The 27,632-nt window shown below is 32.8% G+C and overlaps 2 protein-coding genes across 2 annotated transcripts; one reads left to right on the forward strand and one right to left on the reverse strand.

Annotated features, from left to right (window-relative positions):
* The first annotated feature begins 113 nt into the window (after positions 1-113).
* On the forward strand, positions 114-4,970 carry LOC140060941 (damage-control phosphatase ARMT1-like). The gene is made up of 5 exons (XM_072107316.1): positions 114-199; positions 706-811; positions 1,793-2,031; positions 3,177-3,327; positions 3,648-4,970. The coding sequence occupies exons 1-5, from the start codon at positions 114-116 to the stop codon at positions 4,407-4,409; spliced, it is 1,344 nt and encodes a 447-aa protein (XP_071963417.1). The 3' UTR covers positions 4,410-4,970.
* Positions 4,971-5,058: 88 nt separating this feature from the next.
* LOC140061075 (serine palmitoyltransferase 2-like) lies at positions 5,059-27,011 on the reverse strand. The gene is made up of 12 exons (XM_072107499.1): positions 26,620-27,011; positions 22,330-22,500; positions 21,551-21,705; positions 20,198-20,343; positions 17,969-18,093; positions 15,611-15,704; positions 12,799-12,904; positions 11,827-12,046; positions 11,570-11,693; positions 11,200-11,335; positions 9,958-10,087; positions 5,059-9,587 (listed from the first exon to the last, which is right to left on the reverse strand). Exons 1-12 carry the CDS (start codon positions 26,734-26,736, stop codon positions 9,345-9,347), a joined length of 1,767 nt encoding a protein of 588 aa, XP_071963600.1. The 5' UTR covers positions 26,737-27,011; the 3' UTR covers positions 5,059-9,344.
* Between the last annotated feature and the right edge of the window lie 621 nt (positions 27,012-27,632).

The following is a 27,632-nucleotide window of genomic DNA, read 5'->3' on the forward strand; positions in this document are numbered from 1 at the left end:
GTAAATATTTTGTATTTTTTGTCCCGAGAGTATCCGCGTACGGGAACCAGAATACCTAATCCAGGGTCCTCCGTGTGCAATGACCCGTGACTTATCAGCAGAGACTTTTAAACATGGAGAAGTTGCCGGTTGTGGGTGGTGGTGTCCAACCTACCAGCAAACATAAGCTACCTTTAAGTTTATCAGCTCAATACGTTGGGTAATTAAGGTTTACGATGTATAGTAAGATTATACATATGATTTTACAAAATAGTTAGCTAGTGCTAACTGTTTATTAGCTACCAAAGCTAGGCCATACTAGGCCTAGGCCTACTACCTTTTTTAGTAAAAAAGCAAAACGTGCTGCTCCACCAACAGCCGAGACGGTTCATTCTAAACCTCTACTAATACTAGGCTTAGGCTGACATGCAAACGCAAAGTATTAATGCTGAATTAATGATATCCATGTTGGCTATCGTTTTACATTAACAATATAACATGTCATGTTTAATAATATAATATGATTTAAAAAATAAATGTATTTTAGTACAATGAAATGAACAAAAGGGGAAATAGCCTACCCTATTTAGGAAAACCCTTTTTGAGGAGACACTTTGTTGGTTCTCGAAAGTGCCCCTCAAAAGTGGTTTTACTTTATGTATGATTATGTAATATGTGACCAGAATTTTGGAAACATAAATCTATTTTCTTTGTGTTTATTTTCAGAACTTTCGCTTACAAAACAGTTAAAGACCGTTTACCAATAATTTTAACAAAAGTTATTGATACTGTCTATCAGCATAGAATTGCTGCTACAGAACAGCATGGAAAGGTTGGTACATATCTAGCCAGGAATAAGTATTTAATCAGAGTGACTAGTGCATTGGTATTCTTCTATTGATAGACATGGAACATTAAACTTGGTTGAATGCTTGAGATATCTTAATTCATTACATCATACATGAATATCAACTCAACGAGTTTTCTCGAATAAGGACTATAAACCGTAGGTCTATTGTACACATCTGGCTCATGTGCACTTTAAAGAACCTAGTAATCTTTCAATAGAAGTAAGGGGTCTTTGACTGAAGAGATCGCCCAGTATAAATAAATACAGAAATTACTATTAGAATTACTTTTATTTAAGTATATAAAAGAATAATCTATAATTTACAATGTTTTATATATTGTTAATCCATCATATATTATCTATTGAACTGATATAGTTTTGTTTATTACAGTACAGTACATACAGCACTTTATGTTATGTTATGTTATTTATTTATTATTCAACATTTTTTGTTTTGTTTTTGACGTTATCAAATTTTTATTTTCCTTTAATTTCTGTTATTTATTTGTTAATTTCGTAGCTTAAGTTAGTTAAGATGTTTTTAAAAGGTACCAAGCTTGATTAGCCCTGAGGACTATATCTTGACTACCTTTTGTATTGATTGTTTGATACAATAAAGAAGAAGTAACTAACAAACAAACAAACAAACAATGTTAGGCGTCTACTCTATACAATTTTTTTTATAAATATTGGACCTTGTGGCTTGATAGTTGAGTGCAATTTGCAATTACGGTATGAGCGAGTAGAGCGGGTGGCATTATCTTTTACTCTTTCTTCTGAACTCAACCTAAATTGAGAGTGGGATTATATTTTAGTATGGGACTATACTCGGTCAAATACAGTACACACAATTACTGACATTATTTTTTAATTTATTTCATATTTTATCCTTTAACTAGTAAAAATTCATAATAAATTATAATTTATTTAATATCATTATGTAATATTCTTTTGTAATTACAGGAAGGTGGTAGTGACTGTATAGAGATAGTGAGTCATCTCTCCAAGCTCAAACATGAGCTACAGACAAACAAAGAGTTGTTAGATATAGAGAATGATGGGAATGACGATGTTAGAATGTGGAATCAAGTTCTCCAGCAGGAGATGGATGATGATGGCAACACTCCAAGATTTTTTAAAAGTGCTTGGCTATATGTTGAATGTTACATGTACCGCAAGATAGTGGAGTCAATTTCTCTCAGGTGATTTTAGAGATCATGTTTCTATTGTTACCAGAATAAGGGCTTTATAATTATATCATTCATCTAATCGGAAAGCTAATGACAATGCTTTTTCTGTTATCACTCCGCGGATCTGGAAAACGCTACCTTTTGATTTGAGAGGAGCGAATTTGGCATCTCTATTTAAATGTCAACTTAAAACTTTCTTTTTATTAATTAATAGTATTGTTAGGCGCTCTGTTCTTTGTAGGGCGCCATTTAAAAACCTGTAAAGAATAGAATTAAATTAAACACTATGCTGATTTAGACATTTGGTCGATCATCCTTGGATCAAACTTACAAAGATATTTTTTTTGGAAATGTATGCTGAATTAGTTTCATTCATAATATATTAAACCTGCAAGTCCGCTGTAAATCCTAGAAGTGACCCTCAGCGGAGAAAGTTGTTGTCTTACATCTAGTCAGCACTTTGAGACGGTTTCACTTTAGAAATGAAAATACAAAACCTGTTATCCAATGTGTCACAATTTTTTAAATAGAGGGCAGTAGACCGATTTGTTTAAGTATCTTCCTATACAATCGAGTAGAATCATACTTTACTAAGTTTAATAGTTAAAGCCCCATTCCCTACGTTTTTTAGATCTAATTTAAGATCACAAACTATATTTAATGTAAAAATAATACTATAATACCAAAATGCATTGCACGCGGGTTGATATTTTTGTTTTTCACCTGTAATTCGCCCACTTTTCGATCGATCGTGAGGCCAAAACAAATGGAAGACTCAGCGAAAATACCGGGTTTTCCCCAATTTGTATCAACGGAGTCTGGCAAAAATAGAAAGACAATTAATGCAGCAACTATACAACGTCAGGCTAGGTATATAGCTCGCGTACGATGTTCGTACGTTACCGATGTTTACCAGCTAGGCCTACAAAATTAAGCCTAGCTAGGCTAGGCCTAAGACCGTCCACGAGAGGTCGATCGCCGCGAGCTACTTAGGTAGTGCATTGTTTCCCACTTTTTATCATAATTTACCATAAAACGTACATTTAAGACAAGGAATGACATGGTTTAATGTTTTTAAAGTGATATATATGTATTATTTTCCAAAAAACGTCCAAAATTGCAGGGAAGGGGTCTTTAAGCATCACTTTCTTTTGCAGTCAACATTTAAAGACATTTGATCCGTTTGGAGAACAGAAGAAAACTGCCCTCTACGATTGCCTCAAACCCGCAACTACTTTAATCCAATATTGTAATGAGAGTATTGAAGAAAAGAAAAGTCCAGATGGAATCATTGCTGAATTTTTACAGGTATATAATTTAGTCATTTATAATTGAGTACAAGCTATTTTGAGCAAGGAATTAATTATTCTCAGTTTGTTCTCTTAAGAACCCCCAATGCACTAATTTAAGACTAGAACAACTCTCCCAATACCAGACTTTTCTTAAGGTCTACATTCAAAACATGATTCAATTGTGTGTCCAGTGTCTGGTATTGGGAGAGTTGACCATAGATCCTGAACTGGTGTCTATTTGAGAGGCCAAAAGAAAATCAGTTTACCATTACATTACAGCCAAGAGAAGAACTTGATGAACAAGAACTTATTTATGCTTATTATTTATTCTTGCAGATGTCATTGTGGGGAAATAAATGTGATCTTTCAATATCAGCTGGCATTAAAAATAGTCAGAAAGTGAGCCCTCTATCTCAACTGCACGAACTTGGATCGAAAATTCTCGTCAACAAATCTAATCAAATCTGGGACACATTGAACAAAGCAAACTTAAACAAACCTGTACGAATAGATTTCATTTTAGATAATGCAGGATACGAATTCATGTCAGATCTTTGTTTAGCCGATTGTTTAACACGTTTAAATCTGGTAGATAAGGTCTATTTTCATTGCAAAGCAATGCCCTGGTTCGTGTCCGACGTTACTCCCGTTGACTTTTCCTGGACGCTTGATATTCTTGGTCAAAATGAAAGTGTAATTTTACGAGAGTTTAGTAGGTCTGTTAAACAGAGGTTGGATGATAAGGTATGGAACGTTTCGACACACCCTTTTTGGACCACACCTCATAGTTTCTATAGCATGGAGAAGATTTCACCTGATTTACACAGTGACCTTGCACAATCGTCTTTGCTTATATTCAAAGGCGATTTAAATTATCGTAAATTAGTACTTGATAGAAATTGGGAGCATACAGTGTCATTTAGCGAAGCGATAAACGGTTTTCGACCTACAGCGTTGTGTTCATTGCGGACATTGAAGGCAAACGTGGTTGTAGGCCTACAAGACGGACTTGCAGAAGAACTTGGCAAGGCAAATCCAAACTGGATGGTATCAGGTGAATATGCGGTTATTGAATTTGCTGCAAAAAGTTTTATATGATTTTGAGACAAATCATTAGATTTGTCAATGATTAGATGTTTTTATATATGGAGTGGAGTTGTGGCTTGGCAGGATTTTTTCTAATGACCATTTACAACTCCACTCCCAAAGACGTTTTTTATCCTTTAAAAAGGATAATGAATTAATTCGCTTATGGTTATCCTTGGCAATTTGCCTAAATATATAATTTAAAAAAAATATGCGTTCTCGTCGGAACAAATGAGCACAGTTCCAAGTAAAAAAAATGATGAAATTAAAATTAATTTATTCTAAAAATACTGGGCCAATGGTTTTTTTAAATTCGCTGATTGTATTATAAAATTTGATTTTAAATAAATAGTCGAGGATAGATTGGAAGGTTGAAAATTTTATTGACAAATCACAGAAGTTGTGTACCCCAAAATAATATACACCTCCATAGCAAAGTTATTCCTAAAATCTATACATTGTATATTAATATAATAATAATAATAATAATTACACGTGTTTGGTTTACTGGTAGTTATGAGTAGATCTCTTAGTATCATTACTATCAAGTGGTTCCCACTAGGACGCAACATGACCAATGACAAGCGACAGTTTGGATAATACATCGTTTGTGATTGGTCAAATTACTTGTGTAGAACTTGCATCCTTGTTTTGCGTCTAAGAGGGAACCAAGGTTAACGTCAGACTTACTTCAGAAGAAATGAATACAAATATACAAAAGAAATTGATTAATACTATTTTTTTTATATAAAACAAAAACCAATTTGTTAAAAACAGTCATAAGATAAGGTATAAATACACAACATACACTTTGTAATATTATATACTGAGTACTATCTTCATGATTTACAATTTGATTTACAAGAAAGTATATAAGATGGTTACCTATATTATCAATAAATGTTCAATTTCATATACTACTAATGTATCAATAAGTTGCTATAAATATAACTATATATTTTGCGCTACTAAAAGGAGAAAACACTTGGAATAAATAGACTTAATATTTATATTAGTTAAACAATTGTTTTTAAATAAACTGAAACAACCTATTTATAACCTTTTAGTCTAGTAGGTAGAAATAAGCCCTATATAATAGTATCCTTATATACAATGTATTATGTTGTGTTTTTTCGTCTAAAACTTTCAACTCATCTTAATAACAACTTTGGTATCATTAGTAATTTGATTCTTGGAAACCTGTATTAACATATACATCAATAAAAGCAATGTTAAATGTAAAATACATAGCAGAACAGTTATATTTAGGGAAGGGGTGAGGAAGAGTTCAAGTTCAAAAAACATTTATTTATTCAACAATGGCATTATACAGTATAATATAATTATAGGTGTGTACATAAATGAAAACATAGTAATAAGCCATCATTTGGGGTCTTCTCTAGAAGAAAACAAGTTTCTTGTCTCGAGAAAGACCCCAGAAGAGGTGCAATTGACCTGGTTTCCAAGGTGAAAATGATAACGGTCCAGAACAACATAATATATTTAGAGAAGGGGTGATGAAGCTGTGTAATTTTCCTGATTTCAAATGTTAAAAATAATAATATTAATGTATACTATATATAGTACAAATATATAAAAAATTTCTTTATAACAAAATTATAAAATTTAGATTAGCGATACACACACATTTTACAAATAATTATGCCATTTTTGTAATGCCTATAGTTTGTGTGAATACTATACACACAGTAGAACTGCTATTAAGGGGACACCTTCAGGACCTAAGAAAGTATCCCTTAATGGGGATGTCCCTTAATGGGGATGTCCCCATGGGATTGACCATATTGCCACTTGTTCACATGGTATGAAAGTGTCCCCCTAATAGGGGTGAAAAGGAGGGGCCCTTCTGTGTGGTTGCCTATTATAATTTAAATACACAGTGGAAGTTTTATGTGAAGGTTTAAAAAAAAAAAGAAACAATTAGTTTTATACTTTAGAAATTGAATACACAGAATCAAAGTCAATAGACTTGTCATTTAGGTTTTTCTATCGATTTCATTGGACATAGAATTTGACAGTTTTAACGAACGTTTTTTTTAATACCGTGGACATTACATCATTTGCATATCTTGCTTGCGTTTGGCCTAACCAAATCTGAGGATATGTTTTATCAGTAATTTATTTTTGTTTATGCCACTGATGCCTAGCTAAGAAAACAAAATAATGTAAACACTAAAAACTCAGGGGCAGATCCAGGATTTTCCGCCTGGAATCACCTCTAAAACTGCCCCACGACAAGGATAATAATAGTATCTGTATACAATCCTTTACGTTAAACCAGTAAATAAATACGTACATGGGCGACGTTTTGACTTGTTATCAACAAGTCTTCATCTGAAAAGCCAAATAATTTTGGCAAATCACAAAGTTTTCCAATAGGAGGTGCTTCTCTACAGCAAATCTACACCCACCAACCACTAACATCCAGTCAGTGCCAGGTGAAGTCAAAACATTATTTATTTAACGTAAAATTGTATACAGATACTGTATTACTAAAAATTTACTAAGGAGATGATAATAATGACAACATTACATATAGGAAAACCTGCTAGAGTAAACAAAATAGGCAAGTATGTATAATAGAGATAGATTCATGGCTTTTTTGTCAAAGAACTTAACTAAGCTTTACCGGTTCTAATTAAAAAGATGTTAATAAACCAGGCAAGTATCAAGGTACAGTAGTTAGTATACATTTTGATTGGCAAATGTTAGCTCAATATACGGATAAAAAACGTGTAAATATACCCAAAATATGATATAATATACTATATAAAACCAATTACTTCAAAACATCTACCCTAACGTAGCTTAGTGCTTTGTTTAAAACTTGCTAGTATTTCAGCAGACTGTGATTGTTGCCATATATGGCATGTTACAATACAAGGCTTCATATTCTGAGAAAAATTACAGAAAAACATGTTTAAAGGAAAGAAATATGTACCAGTATAATAGATACTGTATACATTAAGCACTCAAACCTTTTAAAAAAAAAATGTGTACAGGCCTTGTATTTTCAAAATTGTAGGTGTGCAACAAATTGCAGGGGTGCTGTTTGTACTTTGGTGTGTAGAAGTTTACCAAATTTAGGCGTGTTGTAAATCGCACTCCTCAAGGGCAGTTTAGGAGTGTGTTAGGTGAGTGATCACTCTCGCTCGCCTTAAAAGACAAGGCCTGCATGTATACCACATTTTTTAACAAAACCTGCAACAGTACTGACAGTGGTGTAACGTAGAGACCCAAGGCCCCTGGTTTAGGAACCCGAAGTGGCCCTCCAACGCTGGAGGCCTTGGGCATTTTTAGTCTTTTTTGACATATTTTAATGCCTGTTTTATCCTATGGGCATTGCTCAATGGCACTCATAAGCTCTGGGGCTCCTGGGTTTAATTTGTCAACATCATAATGAGTGGCAATACATTCCAAATAGGATTTATGTAGTACAAAAATAATGGATACACATAAAGATATATTGCAAAGGTTTTAACTTGTGGATCAAATAATAATAATGATGATGAAAAAATGTATTTGCTTACAACACATTCTTGTATAAGCTCATCGCTCCATGTCAACATAACATTTAGTAGACAAGAACGAATAGGTAGTATGGATGTATTAAACAGTGAATGGAATAAATCAAAATTCAGGATGGGCTTATTTTACAAGGTGGGCTTAAAACTGAGTCTGTATGGAAATACAGTAAATAATTGAGTGAACAGACTTGGATACAAAAATGGCCGTCTGTCATGTGCAGCATTTAAAGTAGAGAAACCATTCAATTTTGGCTGGTGTGTAAAGCTCAACTTTGAGCACTAGTATTGCAAGGTTTTCAAAAAATGAATAAAGTTATGTTGAGACCAAATTAAATGTTGTCGTCTTCTGGAGTTATAAAATGTGTCATATGGTGTGCAGTACCTTGCTATAGTGTTAAATACTGTATTCACCATGCAAACCGCCATAAACAATCTTAATTTAAACATTAAATTAATTAGAGGGAAGGTTAAGCGTGGTTCCCACTGGCAACACAAGGACGTAACGCAACGCAAGTGAATTGACCAATCACAAGCGATGGCTTATTCGCTTGTGAATGCTAACTGTCTATAACTTCGCTTGTCATTGGTTAAAACGCTTGCGTTACGTTCTAGTGGGAACCAAGCTTTAGTTTTGAAGTCTAAGAAGTGATATTTAAAGGCCTGACGAAATAATTTCAAGCATTGATATTTCCATCAAATGTTGCATTGTTAATAGAGGTACATGATGGGATTGAAATAAATAATAATAATAATAAATACTTAGTCAAGCAAAATACATACATTTTTTGCTAAATTTACAAAATTGATATTTTTAAATATGATTCTCTAAAACAAGGAATAACTAAAAATTTTAAAAACCAATATTATAAAAAAATTATACTTTTTACATTGAAATTCTGAATGAATATTTAAAAAATGAATAACATACAGTGAAGGTTTACTTTCCTAGAAAATTATCGTTTTGGGAGAGTTTCCAGTTTTCATAAAATCTGTATTGCAAATAATACTTGAAGATCAAAGGTAAAATAAAAATGCAAATTAAAAAAATTATATTACACAGTGCATTTTACATACATTATTTGTGTGCATTCAAGTCAAGTCGTAAGTCAGAAACCTCAGAAAAAAATAAATCTGCATAATATATGAGAGTTAGTTATTAGTTATGGCACACACAAACCACACATTACAGTATATAAACTTATTTCATCCAATATACACTACATGCCTAGCTTTTTTGAAATTCACCCTTATACTACAGGCCCTATTTTCAGAATTGGAACCCTCACCAAAACGGTTTTTACCAGCGAATTCCCCCACCTTGAATTAGCGGCCTATAGCTTTCCCCTTGATATGGCTTGCTAAAGGCTTTAATTCACACTTGTATGTTTTCAATTCTTCACTAGTGATGTTTAATTTTTCCATTGGTAATTTGCTGTTTTGTCCCATTAATCACCGTGCTATGATTGCCATTCTTCACATGTCCGTTCCCCACATGGTGGTTACCATTCATATGTGTTTTGACTCCGTTTGTTGGCTGTTCTTCAGTGTCAGGTGTGAGGTAAGGAGATATTCGTTCTTCTAGAGGTAGACGTGAATACTTCAGAGATATTTGGTCGCCAATGTCGCTTAAAATGCTAAGGGCCTAAAACAAAAAAAAGAATATATTGATATTATAAACCATAAGTCTAGCGTAAACAATTTATTTGCCTGTACATTAAATGCAGTATAATTTTAGAAATAAGAGCAGTGGTTTTGATATACAGTATAAACAAAATTTATTTACAAAAATGGAAATTCATTTATTCATTCATATTGGTATATTTATTAAAATCATCTTCACAGAAAATTTTTTACATTATTACAAGGTACTTAAAATATTTAAAATGTTTAAAAAAGATAGCATAAAATAACATAAAAAATTGAAAAACACACAATACATCATATAAAAACATTAAAATAAACGAATATAAATAACATAAATAATGTACTAATAAGTAATAGTTATGACTTACTTTATCCAACTGTTCTTTGGTGTGTGAAGACGACAAACAGATTCGGCATCTTGCTTCGATAAGTGGCGTTGCTGGGAAACCAACTACAACAACAGCTAAGCCTCGTGCTCTACACTCACGGGCTATTACACTAAAATCATAAAAAACTTTATAACACACGGAATAATTATAAAACAGAAACACAGAAATTAAGTTTTTTTTTAAATGTGTCATATGGCTCCATGGAAGAGGGCTACCCTAGGGCCAAAGGAAGAGCAGTGTTATAACTGAGAGGGCTACTCTAGGTTATAATGAATAGTAGTGTTATAACGGAGATGGCTAACCTAGGGCCTAATGAAAAGCAGTATGATAAAGGGCTACTCTAGGGTCTAAGAGCAGTGTGATAAACTGAGAGGGCTACCCTACTCAAATATATATATTTTAACATTTTAAATATTTTAACCTTTAATGGCCAACAGAAGCTTTTTATCTTTAAAAGATAAGATTATAAAAGTGTTAGGTAGGTTACCACTAAAAGGGAAAAAACCGGTGTGAAATCTAAATAATAAAAGTAATAAGTTACTTATTGATAACATTGTACTACAATTGACATCGAACAAACCAAACAAACAGACTTAATTTTGTTTACAATTTCCTGTTTTTTTGGTATTCTTATTCTGTTTCCCCTTTTGACCTTTTCATCTACAGTCTTTAAATATTCTCAATTCTGACAAGTTTATCTATAAACTACAGTAGAACCTCTGTTAAGGGTACACATTCAGGACCAAAGTGTACCTTTCAGGAGTGTACACTGGGGTTGGCCATAGTGTTACTTGTTCATTTCATAAGAAAGTGTCCACTTAAAAGGGTGTCTCTCAAATAAGTGTGTCCCAAAGGACTATTACTACTATTGTAATGCTCACAATTAAATTGTGTTTTTTTTATCGTTATATAATGGTTATTTAAGTTTACTGGGCCCAACATTTTGTTAAATTCTAATTGTAAATGTGTTTAGGACATTGTCTTGAATGAAATGTTCAGCATAAAAGATAGGTGACAAACAGTGGAGTGGAGTTGTGGCTTGGTGGTTATGATGCTTGGCTACAACTCCAAGGGTCCTGGGTTCAACTCCCTAAGGCTTGTAATAAGACTTTGTTTATGTAGAGTATCTTATGTATATGATTGTCTTGTGAACCTCTGAGTAGTTGCTGGATGGATCACCCTCATTAAATATGGTAAAAAAAAACACAAAAAAACACTTACGCTAGCTTGCCTGGCATGTACACCAACAATGGAATAACTGGCGAGTCTTTGTTTCCGTAAATTACAAAACCTAACTCATTCATCCTCCGACGAAAATATCGTGTGTTCTCGGCCAGCTTTGTGATTCTGTTCAGTTCTGTTAACATAAGAATATTAACTATAGTAATGATTACTAAAATTTTAAATGTAAAGATGTATATGTTTGTATAATGTAATGTTTAAGCAGATATTAGCCCTTGATGGCATTAGCAGCAATAAAGAAATTTAATTGAATATTATATATTTTTGTTTAAATTGCATAACACAAGGAAATTATTATTTAAAAAAATTTAAAAACAAAAAAAATACGTTATTGATCTTGACTACATACCTGAGTGGCAGTTCCTTCCCATGATGCATGACATACTGGAGATGATTTGTTGAACTACAGGGGGCGGCATGGATGTTGCATAAGTTGTGCTATGGGAACATGTCCTCAAGTGGTCTACTAATTTCTATTTTTAAGAGGATAAAAAAAGTAAGATTACTTAGTGTGTGTAATAAAAGACCCCAAGCTATATCGAAGTTCACCTCATTTCTAAATTATTTCCATTGTAATATCTGCAGGTAAGGGGAAATAAAAAGTACCTTAGTACCCCCGATGTATCCGCCTGATGCGCCGAAACTCTTTGTAAATGTTCCCATCATTACATCTACATCTTTAGGATCAAGACCGAAATAATCAACCACTCCACGCCCATGAGGTCCAATAGCTCCTATGCTATGGGCTTCATCAAGGTAAACGTATGCTTTGTATTTTTTTTTTAATGCAATCAGTTCTGGTAGCCTCACAATAGACCCTTCCATACTGAAAAACATTAACAGTTTAGTTTAAAACATTTTATAATAACGAAACTAAAATAGTCATGATTTTTATCTGGATTGGCATAATTTTAAATATTTGTTGTTATCAAGTTTTCCTTTTAGTCATAAATGTTATAAAGTAGTAGAAGAATCTCAACTGCATAATTATTGTATCATACAAAACTATGTAAGATTATAAAATGTATGCGTGAACAATTAGGCCTAAAGAAGCCATACACAACTTAGACACAAGGTGAATGTACTCAGGGAAAAACTTGGGTTTTTCCCGAGTACATTCAACATTTGTTGGCTTTTGATAATGAATTCATAGTAGAAAGCTTTTTGATGAAATACATCTTTCTTAATCCTAAGCATTTACTATGAGATCTGAATACGTTCATACCACAGGCAAATACCCAATTGTGTCAGGGGGGCAACGCACTTTGGGTTTCTATTGTTAGTTTTACAGTATTGAATACCTTTTGTCAAATACAAGTTTTGATTACACTATTGTAATGTGTAGCAAAGAATAGCTGGTGGTGTACTACTAAAACTACCATACTGTAGGCTGTGTTAGCTTCTGTGACAAAACCAAATTCAATAATCATGGTTGAATCATAAGTGTGCCCATCAATGTGTTATACGCTATTGACTTATTCTTTGGTGTATGATGAAACAAAAACATGTAATGGTCGCATTTTTATTGCGCAAAATGTGGAAGACAAACATTGTTAGGATAGGAGTAGTTAGGCCTACCTGTAGATTCCCTCAACAACAATGAGTATTTTCTTCCATGGACGGAAGTGCTTAGGCTGACCCTTAATGACAGCCTGACGCAGTTTCTTTTCAAGGTCCTTCATATCTAAAATGATATTGATTAAGATTGAAAAACATTTTATTTCGACAGGAATTGATTTTAATAAATTTGAATCCGACAGATCGATTATTGATATTTTTTTTCCATATATTTTATTAATTTTTAATAGCCTATAGCTAAGATTTGTACAGCGAAGTTCGTTTTTCCACAAAGGTTTTGTGGGGACGTCCAACCTTCTGACGACCATGTCTTGGATGCCATAGAAGTGTATTGCTATTCAAGTTCTTTTTCTCTCAAACAATGTCCAGCAAGGCGAAGACGCCGTTGTATGATTGTGGAAGAGATTCGAGGCATATTTCCATATAACTGTGGTTTGGTTGGATGATCTCTCCAAGATATGTCCAAAACTGTGTATGTACCATCAAGTTTCGCTTCTAAAGCTTTTGTTAGTTATCAATAAATCCACAATATAAACAGAAGACAACAGGTAATGTATTCATACACAAAAGAAAGCGAATGTATAGAATAATAGAGAGGTAGAGAACATACACGCAATAAGTACATTGGAACAATTATTGTCTCTGGGGATGTAGGTCTATTACTCCAGTGGGTTGAGTGACCTATAAAGCTGCTTTAGTTCACACAATTAACAAAAGGCTTCATTATCTGTATTACATAACACACACATCACACCTTAAGCGTGGTTCCCACTAGCGACGCAACTCAAGGACGTAACGCAACGCAAGTGAATTGACCAATCACAAGCGATGGCTTATTCGCTTGTGATTGCTAACTGTCTTCTATAACTTCGCTTGTCATTGGTTAAAACGCTTGCGTTGCGTTTACGTCCTTGCGTTATGTTCTAGTGGGAACCAAGCTTTAGTGATCACTTTCAATATAATTGACAATTGTACAGCACAATCAATATTTTGGGGTTTTTTTCATTCTTGCTGACTGTATCTTGTACCTCTAGTTATTTTAAATCCAAAGGCAAAATACTGAAAAAATGCTGTAGTTATCAGTGGCTGGATCTCAATGAAGATACAAAAAAAAAAGGGAAAAGCTATTACCGTAGTTCCTCGGGTATAATCCCACCCCCGACTTTACGATTACCTTCGCACGCAAGCATATCCCCGGGCAAAGTCCCAGTGTATAATTTATCATTAGGACAGAGGTAGGCCTAGCTAACTAGGCCGACGTCGATTTTTTTAAAGAAATTCTCACCAAAAAATAGAGTAATTTCTCTGAATTCGGCTGTCTTAAAACTCATCAAACATTGGCCATGGTAAGTTGAATACAACTGTCGTGATGTATGTGCTTGATACTGTGACAACAACCTTAATATCATCGCCCCGATCTTCGCGTTCTGCACATCATGCATTCGCCGCACACTCGCTCGCCGTGTACATTCTGCATGCCTTGTTTACTGCATGCTTGATTACCATAAAAAAAACACCGCCCTTTATACCGACCGGAGCAGTACTGTAGTTCGTGTCACATGCAACAACATGCGATTTGCACAGAGCTCGAGCGTGGGGAATCGGGAGAGACGGAGAACTCATGAGTTATGTCGATATTATTTAGGAAGCCAGGCCCAGATCACATTTTAGGGTATTTTTTAAGTATAAATCTGGGAGAAAATCTATACAGTAGGCATAGACCAATTAGGCCGCCTAGGCCTAGATGACCTGGCAGTCTAATGTGTAGGCCTACATCGGAATATAGCTTTAGATAGCCTAAATCGTAGCCAGAAGAAATATTGTCATTTTCAGTTCCTGCATGATGCACCGGGAAATCCGCTGGTATAGTCCCACCTCCAAAATTCGGGCAAATTTCACGTACAAGGGGGGTGGGATTATACCCGGGGAACTACGGTAATCAAGACGATAAAGTAAAACAGCCAGAAACGTTAGCAGAGCTTTCAGGCAACACTAGCCCTTCATCAGTGCAAGTGAAGGTACTCGGACAAAGATAGATAGATTAGTTACTTTATTACTACTATTTATGTTTAGCTCTTGTTTATTTTGGTTTGTTCTTTTAATGTGTTGTTTGTATACTTTTGGTAGTTGTTATGGTTTTAGGATTCAGCACCTATTATTTGTGCCGTTATTACAAATCCAATTTGGTGGCGATAAAGGAATAATGAACATTGTTAAGTCCCACGAACATGTCAGAAAAATTTAACGACCGGTTTGATTCTGTTAAGACACAAAATCCATGTAGTCAATGTCATCTTTTGTTGTTGTCCTTGTATGTCATTTATTATCTATTTTATTGTTATTATATTATTATTTTAATACTTAATTCCCTCCAGTATTGTCTCCATGAAAAAATCATTTTAAAAATGTTTTGTTGTTGAATATGCCATTTTGATGTTCCATAATAGTAGTCATCTTGAAAAAAAGTGTAATTTAAAGTAAAACATGGTCTCAGCTCAGCTCAACTGCCAGCCAATGGGTTTTGGTTGAATTTAACCTTTTTCTTTGTCTTTTTATAAGTGAAAACATTATTTTTCAGATTATTTTTCTGCGGAAGTTATTAACTTGAATAAAACTGCAAATGGCTTATTCAAAATCTGATTTTAATAATTTTAATTTTTCATGTTTTTGGGGGACAGTACATCTTTAATTTCCTCAAACTTGATTGCCCTCCAGTCACATATCAATTCCTTTTAGTTAATTAAAGTTTATTTTGGTACTGTTAATGTTACTCTTTGTGGAAATTCAACAACAAAAAAAGAAGAGAACTTACTGTTATGTTGGAACACTCTCACAGTAGCTCCAGACAACCGAATTCCAAGAACTAAAGAGGCATGGTTCATTTGATCACTCAATACTAGACAATTCTGAAATAAAAAAAAATATATTATAATAATTTCATCTCCTTTTTTCAGTATTTTTCATCCTAATGATTATACTTTGGAAAGATAAATTGTGCCAGAGAAGGTTTCCAATATAGTTTAAAAACCTTCCCAGTACAATTCTGGCCATTTCAATATCTCATGGATGTGAGGTGAGCAAACTTTTTTACTAGAAACGCTCTCCTAGATTTTCAGCTCCATATTATTCAATATTAGCTGAGCTACATATCTGTACCCCATGCATGGCATTGTATTATTATGTAAGCCACCTTATCTATATTTATCTTTATTTATTATATATTCTTATGAATTAGATTATCTATCTTTCTCTTTGATACTATATAAAGTCATAATTACATAAACGCCATAAGGTACAGCTTCTATATGCCAAATTCCCACATATAGTATAGGATTTGTAAAAGTATTCAATATGTATGTTAAATGTATATAAATAAATGTCATATTAATAAAATAGCATGCTACAGTATACCTGTAAATAGCAATAACTAGCATATAGCTCTGTATATAGAAATCTAATATTATATAGCGGTGGCTATGTTAACCAAGGATGCTGAACTCCAGAGATCAAAGAGTTTATCTGTGGCTACGACACGGTCAGTTCCACACCCTTAAACTTTGATTGGCCAAGTGGCTTCCTCAAATGCTTTTTTTGGTATTTGTCATAGGCAGACATAGGATCAAAGGACTGTTACGAGCTCTTATATTGGCTAAAAATACTGTATGTAACTATATCTATAACTAACTTCACTATTCAGTGATTTTGCATTGAGATAGTGTCTGATCTTGTCAGTTTCTGATGTTTAATATATATACCTACTTTACAAAATAAATTAACTTTTAATTAAACACATAATGAAATAATACATTCTTCTTGCCTCAATTACAGTATATAATTAAGATACATCAAAAGCAAAGCACATAGTCAATCCATTGCTAGTTTGGTATTGTACTTTACACACAATGCTGCTAGTAACGTCTTAATTAAAAAACAGCTGAATGTGATGTGCTCCTATGGTCTATTTGTCTATCAAGCAGAAACACACAGTAGTGACTATGTGTGTTTCTGCTTGATAGGCTTCATGATAGTTTGGGATGAAAATCAACAAAATACAATGTAAGGTATCATTGTAGCAGCAATGTTCAGAACCAAAATATTATTTACAAGTCATTTTCTGAAATCATTATTAGGCAAAATTGAATTGTATGTGCATTTCGGAGAGATTAACTTAATGAAAGAAAAATGTAAAAAAAGATTAACTTAACATGTAAGAATGAGAAGCATGTTTAAATTAAGGAATAACATGACCTAATTCTTGACTCCAAATCAATTCTAATCCTTACAATTGGCTGAGGTAAGGTGAAGATTTGCATACAAATGCATTGGAATTCACTATAACCCTGGGAATACAATAACAAGGCACCTGAGGGCTTTATCAAAATAATGCTAGTCTGTTTTCAAAGTATTTCGATATAAAAGCAGTCCAGTAAATATACAAAACCTCCAAAGAACAATATATAGTACTTTGTAACTGGTTATTGTTTACAAACAAATATCACATTTCAGGCTGATTTTTACTCAGAATAATTTCTCAGTTTGTTGGATACACTGAGTGAGACTAGTCAAAGGTGACCATTTAGTTGACTTTCTAAAGTGAGCCAGTCAACACCCACATCTAATGTTCGGTCTACTAGATATATAGATAGAAATCTATCTTTATTCTGGATATTCATTCAATATTTGTACATTGTTCTTCCTTGAAGTCCAGTTAACACTTTCAAATATAAACAATAAAAATGGAAAATTATGAAAACGTTTTTCATAATCATCGTAAGATCGTGGGTTTGATTCCAATGCTCGTCGCATTGCTTGTATCCTTGTGCAAGATACTTTACTTACGTTTTCCTCTCTCCACCCAGGTGTACAAATGGGTATCTGGTAAGGTCAAGACACAACTTTGCGCTGATTACTACAGTAGCTGCATTATGTTTCCATATGTGTTTGATCCAAAATGACCAGAGTTATAATATGTACAGCGCTTAGAGGTTTTACAACATTAAAAGCTTTATAAATCTAGTATATTATTCCAGTATAATTAAAATATTAATAGCAAAAGCATAAATTTTCAAATAATCCACATTTTCCTCTTGACCAGTCATGCGACTATCGCTGTAAGCGCAAGTCATGTGACAGCTATCCAATTAATTCACATTAATATTTTAAAACTTACTTGTCCCACTAAAGCAGGGATGTTGAGAGAATTAGTAGCGAAGCCCATGCCAAACGTAATGGCCGACTCCACTCCAAGAAACTCCGCAGTTAATTTTTCTAGTTTGTTGTGTAGATCATAATTCCCTAAAAAAAATAATATAAACAAAATTATTATTATGAATAATATGCAACATGAACATGAATAACAATAATTATTATCAAATATGAATCATAAAGCTCTATCTACAGTATCAAACTAATTTGATAAAAAAAAAGTATGATGTGTCCAAATACGGTAGTGATATGTGCAAATATGGTATTGATATGACATCATCATTTACATATATGGGCACATCACATTTATTTGTCACATAAAGTTTGATAGTGTAGACAGAGCTTTAGCCTTGACAAATAAATAGTGTTTTCGAAAGCTTGGAACTTTCTTTCTGGCCGTTTTAATTTACCATTTTGATTCAGCTTATTTTATTTGTATGTCCATTGAGATCTAGCCACAGCATTGTCATTTTTTCATTAATTTGCTGATGGATTCATAAATAATTTACAATAACATAATTGTGTTGTCTTTGTGTGGCCATGAATACAGGTAGCTATGCTGTATTAAGTGAGGTTTAAAACAGGTTCTTGCACATCCAGTTTATTACCTAGCTTAACTTTCCCCTAGTGCTTTTATGAGGTTATTTCCGATGATAACCTCATTCCTGTTAATGTATAAGGTCTTTCCACCAACATTAACATTTGGACTTTATATAGGTTCGAATATCATTGGGGAAATATCATAAAAATATGTTTGTCGCTCCTAAAGAGGTACTATAAAGAGTAGTTCATACATAAAGGTTCATTTAAATATGCAACAGGCACATTATGCAAAATAAGAATAAGGTGCTGGTAGTGTTATTATAGTCAAAATTAAAAAAACTTTATAATTATATTCATAGAAACTGTTTTTACCGCAATATCATGATAATAAAAACCAATACATATTTTTAATTCCTTTAATAGATCATCATAATTTTCCTATACTGTGTAGATCCTCATTTGAGTATAGAGATATTTTCTTTTACAGTAATATCATAATAGAATAATAATAATAATAAAGATTGATATTTTCATAGAAATTTTTGTTACAATATATATTGTATATATATATACTTCTGTCGTAAAACAACAATGTCAATTAGTCTTACATTCATCTGAATGATGACTAAGCCAGGACTGTTCTCAGATAAGGACTATAAACCATAGGTCCAGTGTACACATCTAGCTCGTGTGCACTTTAAAGAACCTAGTACATCTTTCGAGACGAGTAGGGGTTACCCCGGTTTATTAGTACATCACAGCCATTGATCACCAACTGGGCCCTTTGACTGAAGAGGTTACCCAGTATAAATATAAATTTCAATCAATATCATAAATATTTATTTATATTTAAATTTGTAAGCTATATTGAATTTAAAATCCAAAAGAAATAAATATTGATTTGATTTGGTCCCTCACAACATGGAGGTATAACATGCTCATAACATGCTGAGTAGAAATAGTTATAGGTAAACCCATAAGGTGGTGTGCTATATGATTCATATATTATTATCAATAAGTAAATATTGATTGTATTTACAAATTGTATCCTTATCATGTGCTTAAAAGCAGTCACCTGCCTTTGTCTCACAAGTTATACAGCAATAGAGACTGCACTGTTAGGTCCTGTCTACACTATCAAACTTTATGTGAAAAAAATGTGAGGTGCCCATATATGGACATGATGATGTCATATCACTAGCGTATTTGGGCATAAATATCACTAGCATATTTCGGCATATCACTAGCATATTTGGGTATATCACTAGCATATTTGGGCATATCACTAGCATATTTGGGCATATCACTAGCATATTTGGGTATATCACTAGCATATTTGGGCATATCACTAGCATATTTGGGCATATCACTACTATATTTGGTTATATTACTACCATATTTGGGCATAATCACTACCATATTTAGGAACATCACAATTTTTGTCAAACTAGTTTGATAGTGTAGACCAAGCTTTAATAGTATGGTTTGTATCCTATTAGTAATTATTATAGCTTTACCAGGACACTATTTGAAAACATAGCACCCTAAATACAAGTAGTAAATTTATAAAGCCGGGTTATTAAGGTGGAAATAATTTTCCATTAGTGCCTGTTGAAACAAATAACAAGAACGAATAACATTAATACCGTACCTAATTCTTGGCGAACACTGCATATCCCAACGCCGTATTCTTCAAGGCTTTCATTTACTTGATCATGGCAATAACCTTCCGTTTCGGAAAATCCTAAATAATTATACGAGCCAAAATTGATGGCCTCTATAGATTTACCCGTATACCTGAAAAATAAAACCATGGCAAAAATGATTTGCAAAAATTTGCATGGGCATAGTGTAATTGAACCTACACTGCTCTGAATCTGACAACAGCAAGATTGAGTGTAATTGAACCTACACTGCTCTGACAACAGCAACATTGTGTTTTGGAATGGTAGACAAAGGTATAATGTTTTAAAGAGATTGTGATGAAATTGAAAATTGATTGATTGAAATATATTTATACTGGGCGACCTCTTCAGTCAAAGACTGGTCTCCCAGAGGGCCCAGTTGGTGATCAGTGGCTGTGATGTACTAATACACCGGGGTAACCCCCTACTTGTCTCGAAAGATGTACTAGGTTCTTTAAAGTGCACACGAGCTAGATGTGTACACTGGACCTACGGTTTATAGTCCTTATCCGAAAAGACTCGTTCTACCACCAGAACCATGGAGTGAGTGAGCCTCGAACCCCTGCCGATGTTATGGCTACGTAATTACGGTTTCACTGTCTTAACCGCTCGGCCACTCACTTTATATTATCTAAGGAAAATTTGTAGTGAACAGTTATCAGTCAAAAGAGAAAAATATTATATCTGTATACAGTTAGTATGATGATTAACCAGGGAAGAAATTGTTTACTTCACTCTTCCCAGGATTAACCAAGCATTGTGATGCTAACAATTGCTACGTTTCAGGGGCCACACACATTAATTAAAACTCTTTTTATAATGGGTCTTAGTTACACAATAGGTCAATAATTTTAATATGTAAACATACATATGTTACTACACTGTTTTGAAAATGCACTATTGAAATGAAATGATCCTGAAGGAATTAAATGAAGAATGTCACGCTTCAATGCCCAATTCTAAGCGTGTGTATTGTTTGAGCACCAAGCTAGGTCAGGTGTATTGAAGGTACGACGTATTGACAACACACAATGTTCCAAGCTTTATTTACTGACAATCCAAGGGGTTGTTTCTTACAATATAGTATTATTATTTTGTAGTGAAAGCCTTAGGTTAAATGAATTTTCATTCATTCAATGTTCAAAGCGAAAGGAAATATTTCTATAGAACAAGAATCTTGATTAATTATTATTATAATCTATAAGGTAGAGATTTAGGACTCGCTCCATGTACTGTAAATAATTGGTAACTTAACTTTCACGTCATGATCAGGTTATTTCTTGGTTTATGTGAGTCAAAGGTCATTCGTTGGTACTTACGTGAACGTCCAGTTATCGTCTGTTGAGTAACGTTCCATAATTCTAATAACTGAACCGGCACCGCTGCAAAGTGGCACGTTAAAATTATCTCTTATTCTACGGTAGACATTGCGAGTGTAAAAACTATCAAAGTCTTGATATAATGGAACAAAATCCTGAAATAACAAGAAAATTATACTTTTCCACTTTTGTAGATTTTCTATTATGTACCCTGATTAATATTACTCTTATGATGCCATTCAAATTAATTTCAGTCTAGTTGCACTTGCAATCAGGTCTATGTACTGTACCGATCTGGGCTACTCTGAAAATAAACCTCACAAAATCTCTCCGTTGCCGGTTAGCATTTCAAGTTTAGTTACAGATTGTTGACAGAATTTTATTTATCATATGTATCATGATAATAAAATCTATTTTACAATTTGAGTTGATGGTAGGTCACAGTTTAACAATTACAATAAATACATTCAAGGCTGAACTGAAATTTGCATAATCAAGAGAAACAATCAACATTTAGATCTCGGTCAGGATGATTTTATTCTTTTCTCATATTTATTGCCCTCATATTTTTAGGAAATATGATTGCATTTAGTTAAGCTCCGTCTACACTATCAAACTAGTTTGACAACAAAAGTGTGATGTGCCCAAATATGGCACTGATATGCCCAAATATGGTAGTGTTATGACATCATCATAGCCATATATGGGCACATCATTTTTTGTTACATAAAGTTTGATAGTGTAGACAGGGCTTTAGAGTTTAAATTTTAAACACTTACTAGTAATTCCGGCGACTCATTCGCACCATGCACTTGTTCAAAATTATTCCGTCTCATAAAATCTCGTATATAACCAAATAACGTTAAAATAAAATAACATAGATAGGTTGCAACTGCATTAATTAGACTCACAGGTTCAAACGACTCATAAAACGCTCTTTTGTATGCCTCCTACAAAACAAAACAATTAAATAAATTTGTCACATAAAAAAAATATGTACAACTACAAGTTATTATTAAAATTTCAGTATATCACCGGGTGGTTTAGAATTCATGTTCTGTGCCTGTTATGTTTATGTTTTAAATCATGATCACATTTTGCATTTAAATCTTTCACAGGAGTAAGGACCGCAATATGGGGTCCAGTTTTATTAAATCTACATAATAATTTAAGGTAGTAAAGGCAAACTAGTTTTGCATTAGGCGAGATGTTTTTCCCCCACCCAAAAAAGAATTTTATAATCAATTAATTTTTCTCAAGCATATTTACGTCAGAGTAGGGCAAATCCTCTGACCAATCAAAATACTGCATGGCAAGTAATCATTTTTAGTAACGTATCTACAAATAATCAAAAACATAATTCTTATTTAATTTTAATAAATGGCAATTTTTTGTGACGGTTTTAAAACACTGATTGTTGTTTAATTACAGACAATTGGACAGCTAAGCATCTTATAAACTGTTGCTAGGTACCACAACTGTAGCAGAATATAAACAATTAAGATCCGTTAATCTGCAGCATTAGCAACATACTGTAGGTTAGGTTTTATTCCCTGCTAGGAATATCATGAATATTAAACATAAATAGAATCAATACTAATCATATCTACAGTACTTGTTTACAAACCTGTACATTTCATCAAATTAAATAATAATTATTCAGTATTGCATTAAATTATTGAAATTCAAAAATTTAATATTCAAAAAGAGCAAGTACAGTACAATCTCTCCTTTGGGAAATAAGGAGACACATTCATGTGAAATGAAGAGGAGAAATGTATTTTAACACTATGGGGAGAATCCCTAGTAAGGAGACATACCCTAGGAGACATCCTTACTGTAGGGGACATCCCAATTAAGAGGACATCCCTATTAAAAGGACATCCCTATTCAGAATGTACAGTACCACTATTAAGGGAAAAAATTTACTCAGGAGATATCCCTACAGCCTTAATAGTTGTTCCACAGTACTAATTTAGTGGATTTTTTTGTATTTTTCGTAATAAAGCGTCCCTATTGTGTGAGCGGGATTAAATTAAAGTAATTAACTTGTTTGTATCACAAAAACAAAATCAATACACCTGCGGATATTAGATGCTCTGAAAAAATAAGAATGAATGCATTTTCTAGTTAATATCCCAATTGTAATTAATTCATATTATTACTACTAGTTATTGTACAATGATACAGAACTTATTATTAAAGCACGGATACAGCAATTGATTGTTTATTGTTGTTGCTATTAGTAACAATTGAAGCTTTTAATAACTCTCTTTAAATAATTTTTTCATACAATTATTTTAACAATTTTTTTATTTAATATGCTATTTCAATGTCACATAATAGTTATCACTTTGACCAAAAATTTGACCAAAAAAAATTGTGTGCCTGAAAAAACTATCCCATTTTCTGTCAGTGTCAGACAACATGTTTTTAGTTAAATTCAACCATTAATTTTGTCTTTTCATAGGTGAATTTTATTTTATTTTTTATTTTTTTTAATTCAATTTTATTAACCTACAAAATGGTCCAGGTATAAGCTAGGCACAGAATAGATTTGACTTTTCAGTTTATTATTTATTTTTATTTTAAGAGTGTAACCCTTCCAGTTTAGCCTAGTGGTTAAATGATATTCATGGATATTTGATTTAATTCATCTTTATTTTTTATGCTTTGGTGTCAATGTCAATGCTTTGGTGTCAATACATCTTTAAAGCATAATACATTATATTTTTTTTCAGTATTATACAGACTTACTAAAAATCATTAATTTATTTAAAGTTCATTTCCCACAATCTTTAATTGAAAAACAAGCGAGTAAACATTTACATAAAAATTGATTAGTTCTGAATATTAAAACCTCATTTCTTTCCATATGACCTAAACCAAACTCTTAGTTTGATTGCTTTTGGTTATACATCTAATGTAAACAATAAACTCTTTTAACAGATTGCATTATGAATAAATAAATAAGTCATTCATTTGTAGATCTACTGCTAGATATTGTAATCTTTAATTCATTCAATATATTGGTGTCTAATCAATAATTGACCCATTCCCGCCACACTGCAATTTCATAAGTTACTTAGTGTGTGCTTTGAATTGAGGTGCAAACATGTTACTAAAGCATCATCCCTTCTAACGCCAAATGTTCTGGAGGACTTTTACATACAAGCCAGAGTGTTGATCTACAATCAAAAGGATCATTTTGATGACCATGGGATTACACAGTATGACAGTATAGGCTTTAATTTGAACCAATTCTGATCATCATATAATGGTAATAAATCAACTAAATTCTTTAATAACAAAAAATATAATTTTAAGAAATGAAATTCAAAACAATTTTATATGAATAGAGTACTGTACAATGATGAGTCTCTTGGATTGTCCCCTGAATGGGGGTTCAAGGTTTTTAGGGGTGGGTCCAGCATTGTTTGTGTACTGTTTTGATTGCCATAATATACATATTGTGAACGTTTCACAATTATTTTTAATTTGTATTATAAATTACCAACAACTTCTTCATAACAACACAAATATTTACACAACTGAACATAAGAATAATTTGAACCAGTTTACAAACATTGACTTTGGATGTTTGTGAATGAATCTATGCAATTTCATAGAGCAACAAGAAAACAAACAAAAACCACTAACACCCTTTTACACTGATTACTCAAAGTCTAAAATAAATATTGGCACAGTTCCAACTAGACTCTACAGAACAAATTAATTTGAACATGTTGATTGGTTTCTATGGTAAAATATTAATCATATTTTATACTAAATCAAAATTAATCTTTTGATGGATTTGAGAAAATTTGTTATTTTGCACTTAATTTTCATTCAAAATACAGTAAATTTTATTTTCAAATACGGGTGCAATTGCCAGTTTGAATATGTAGCTAATGTCACTGAAACTAACATTGAAGTTATTTATTAACTAACCTAATTTTCTTTTTAGTTCTCATCAGTTCTCATTTGAATATTCAATATTTTATGTGTTTTTTTGTATGTATGTTTTATTGAGGGCCCTAAATGATCAGTTCCATTAGGAACGGGATAGGCTACCCTCAGTAAAGATGGTAATAAATAAATAAATAAAAAATCAGTATATTCAGAATCATTGTGTATACTTATTGTACCTGTACAGTAGGCCTAGATCAGAGCATTTAGATGAATGAAATAATGAATTCATTTAATATTATACAGTACCTCTCATTGTACACAAATATTTAATCTGCTAAACATATATTTCACATGATTCTAAATTACAAAAAAATGTTGTGATAAAATCAATGTGATTACATTTGTCAAAACAAGATTTTAAATGCATTTGATGAGGCCATAGTCAATTTACTTTATACTGACTATGATGAGGCCTTACTTCATCCACGTGATTATGTAACAAATAAATTTAAAAAGACCTTCCCACACAACACAACAGAACAGAGAGAGGCACCAATTTATGTATTAGGCTATTACATTATTATTATTATTCACTTTTATTTCAAATATCAAAAAATTGACCAAAATTACAACTCGTGGCTAAGAGCCAAATTGCGTGTAAAATACATGTCATATCAAAAAAATAAATATAGGCCCTATATAAAAAATATGAAAAAAAAAAAAAACAACAAAGAAGGGGAGAGCAGTCGCAAACTAGCAGGGGAGAAAATTAAGAATTCAGTAATTTGATGAAGTAGGGTATAGGGCTATTGGTAAATCTGGATGTTTTAGACGCTAGCTGGGTAATTTTGTTAATTACATAATCAGGACCATGTTACAACGTAGCCTAGCTACCGCGAGTCCTACCTGTATGTTTATGGAAAAACATTTATAATAGTAATAGTCTACTTTTTAGTATATAAATGTATCCTTCAAATAAGGCTAGGCCTATGACTAGCCTATAACAAGATACCACAAACAGAGTAAGAATAATACGGGCGGTTGCCACGGGGGCACACCCACTGTATCAGCTATCTCTCTCTGCTGTTCTGGCTCATGATGAGTATCCAACAAATACGAGGCAAGCCGAACAGAAAGCTAAAACACGCATAACATACCTCTGGTCTTTTGGCTGTTGATTCATTAATTCTATCATATTTGTTTTGATGCACTTGATTTTCTGTAAGCCTTATATTATTAGAAGCAAGGCTCCCGGTTCTTCGATGCAACGCCATGGTGGTGGTATGTCCTGCTCTCACGGCAAAAACCGCCAGGGTCAATCAGGGTATGTACCGTAGTAAACGGTGTAGTAAACATGTAATCTCCATCGATGAGATATGGCGTGATCGATAAGGCCAGAGAGAAATAGAGGTCGCTCTAACCATTAAAATAAAAACTGTGTCATGTATATGAGGCGTGATATAAAATTGATGATGCAATTCATTTACTAAATATCATATCAATTTTACTATATTTTGTGTTGTATTCATTTGTGTAAAGTAATGATCTGCTGTATGTATCGATTTAAATTGGGGGTGGGGGTAGGATAGGGGTTGATAGTTGTTTTTGCCTTTATATTTTTCTGTGTGTAATTGTAATTCATTAATTCATTGTTATAATATATTGTTATTGTGAAGGATGCACCTTTGTGCTAAGTGTGCCACCAATCTAAAGGTGTAATTCCAAATAAATAAATAATAAATCAATACTTGGTTTGTCATAATCATCGATTAAAGTGCGGTATCCCCTTTTTTCCACATGATAAACCACCCATGAGTGATCTAGATAATCTTTAGTTGACCACATCCTGGTCAGATTCTTTGATCTGCTAAAACTAATCAAGTAGCCACATTATTATAGTATCTAAATTCTTTCAATTTCTAACATAACATAAATATAAGTAAAATAGTTTGATTATGAAATATATCACCACAAAATGAAGAGAACAGTAGTAATAATCATCTGACTAAGAATGCCATTCATTGTTAATACCACGAATTAGGTACTTTCTAAAAGCTAATGTGCAGATTATATGAAATGATCTGATTTATATTTATATTATTATATATTAAAAGATATGTATTAAAACACATAAATAACATTTTTGACATTTGATGTCTTCAATATATTT

This window comes from Antedon mediterranea, chromosome 10 (assembly GCF_964355755.1).
Source record: "Antedon mediterranea chromosome 10, ecAntMedi1.1, whole genome shotgun sequence".
NCBI classification, from domain to species: domain Eukaryota; kingdom Metazoa; phylum Echinodermata; class Crinoidea; order Comatulida; family Antedonidae; genus Antedon; species Antedon mediterranea.

Bases quoted from the DNA above. Each gene is read 5' to 3' on its own strand.
- LOC140060941 (XM_072107316.1), top strand. From the start codon at position 114: ATGGAGAAGTTGCCGGTTGTGGGTGGTGGTGTCCAACCTACCAGCAAA. The intron at 200-705 runs GTAATTAAGGTT...GTTTATTTTCAG, and splicing joins TTATCAGCTCAATACGTTGG to AACTTTCGCTTACAAAACAG. The intron at 3,328-3,647 runs GTATATAATTTA...TTATTCTTGCAG, and splicing joins TCATTGCTGAATTTTTACAG to ATGTCATTGTGGGGAAATAA.
- LOC140061075 (XM_072107499.1), bottom strand. From the start codon at position 26,736: ATGGCGTTGCATCGAAGAACCGGGAGCCTTGCTTCTAATAATATAAGG. The intron at 22,501-26,619 runs GTATGTTATGCG...TTTGTTTTGTAG, and splicing joins CAACAGCCAAAAGACCAGAG to GAGGCATACAAAAGAGCGTT. The intron at 20,344-21,550 runs GTAAGTACCAAC...TTTATTTTTCAG, and splicing joins GACGATAACTGGACGTTCAC to GTATACGGGTAAATCTATAG.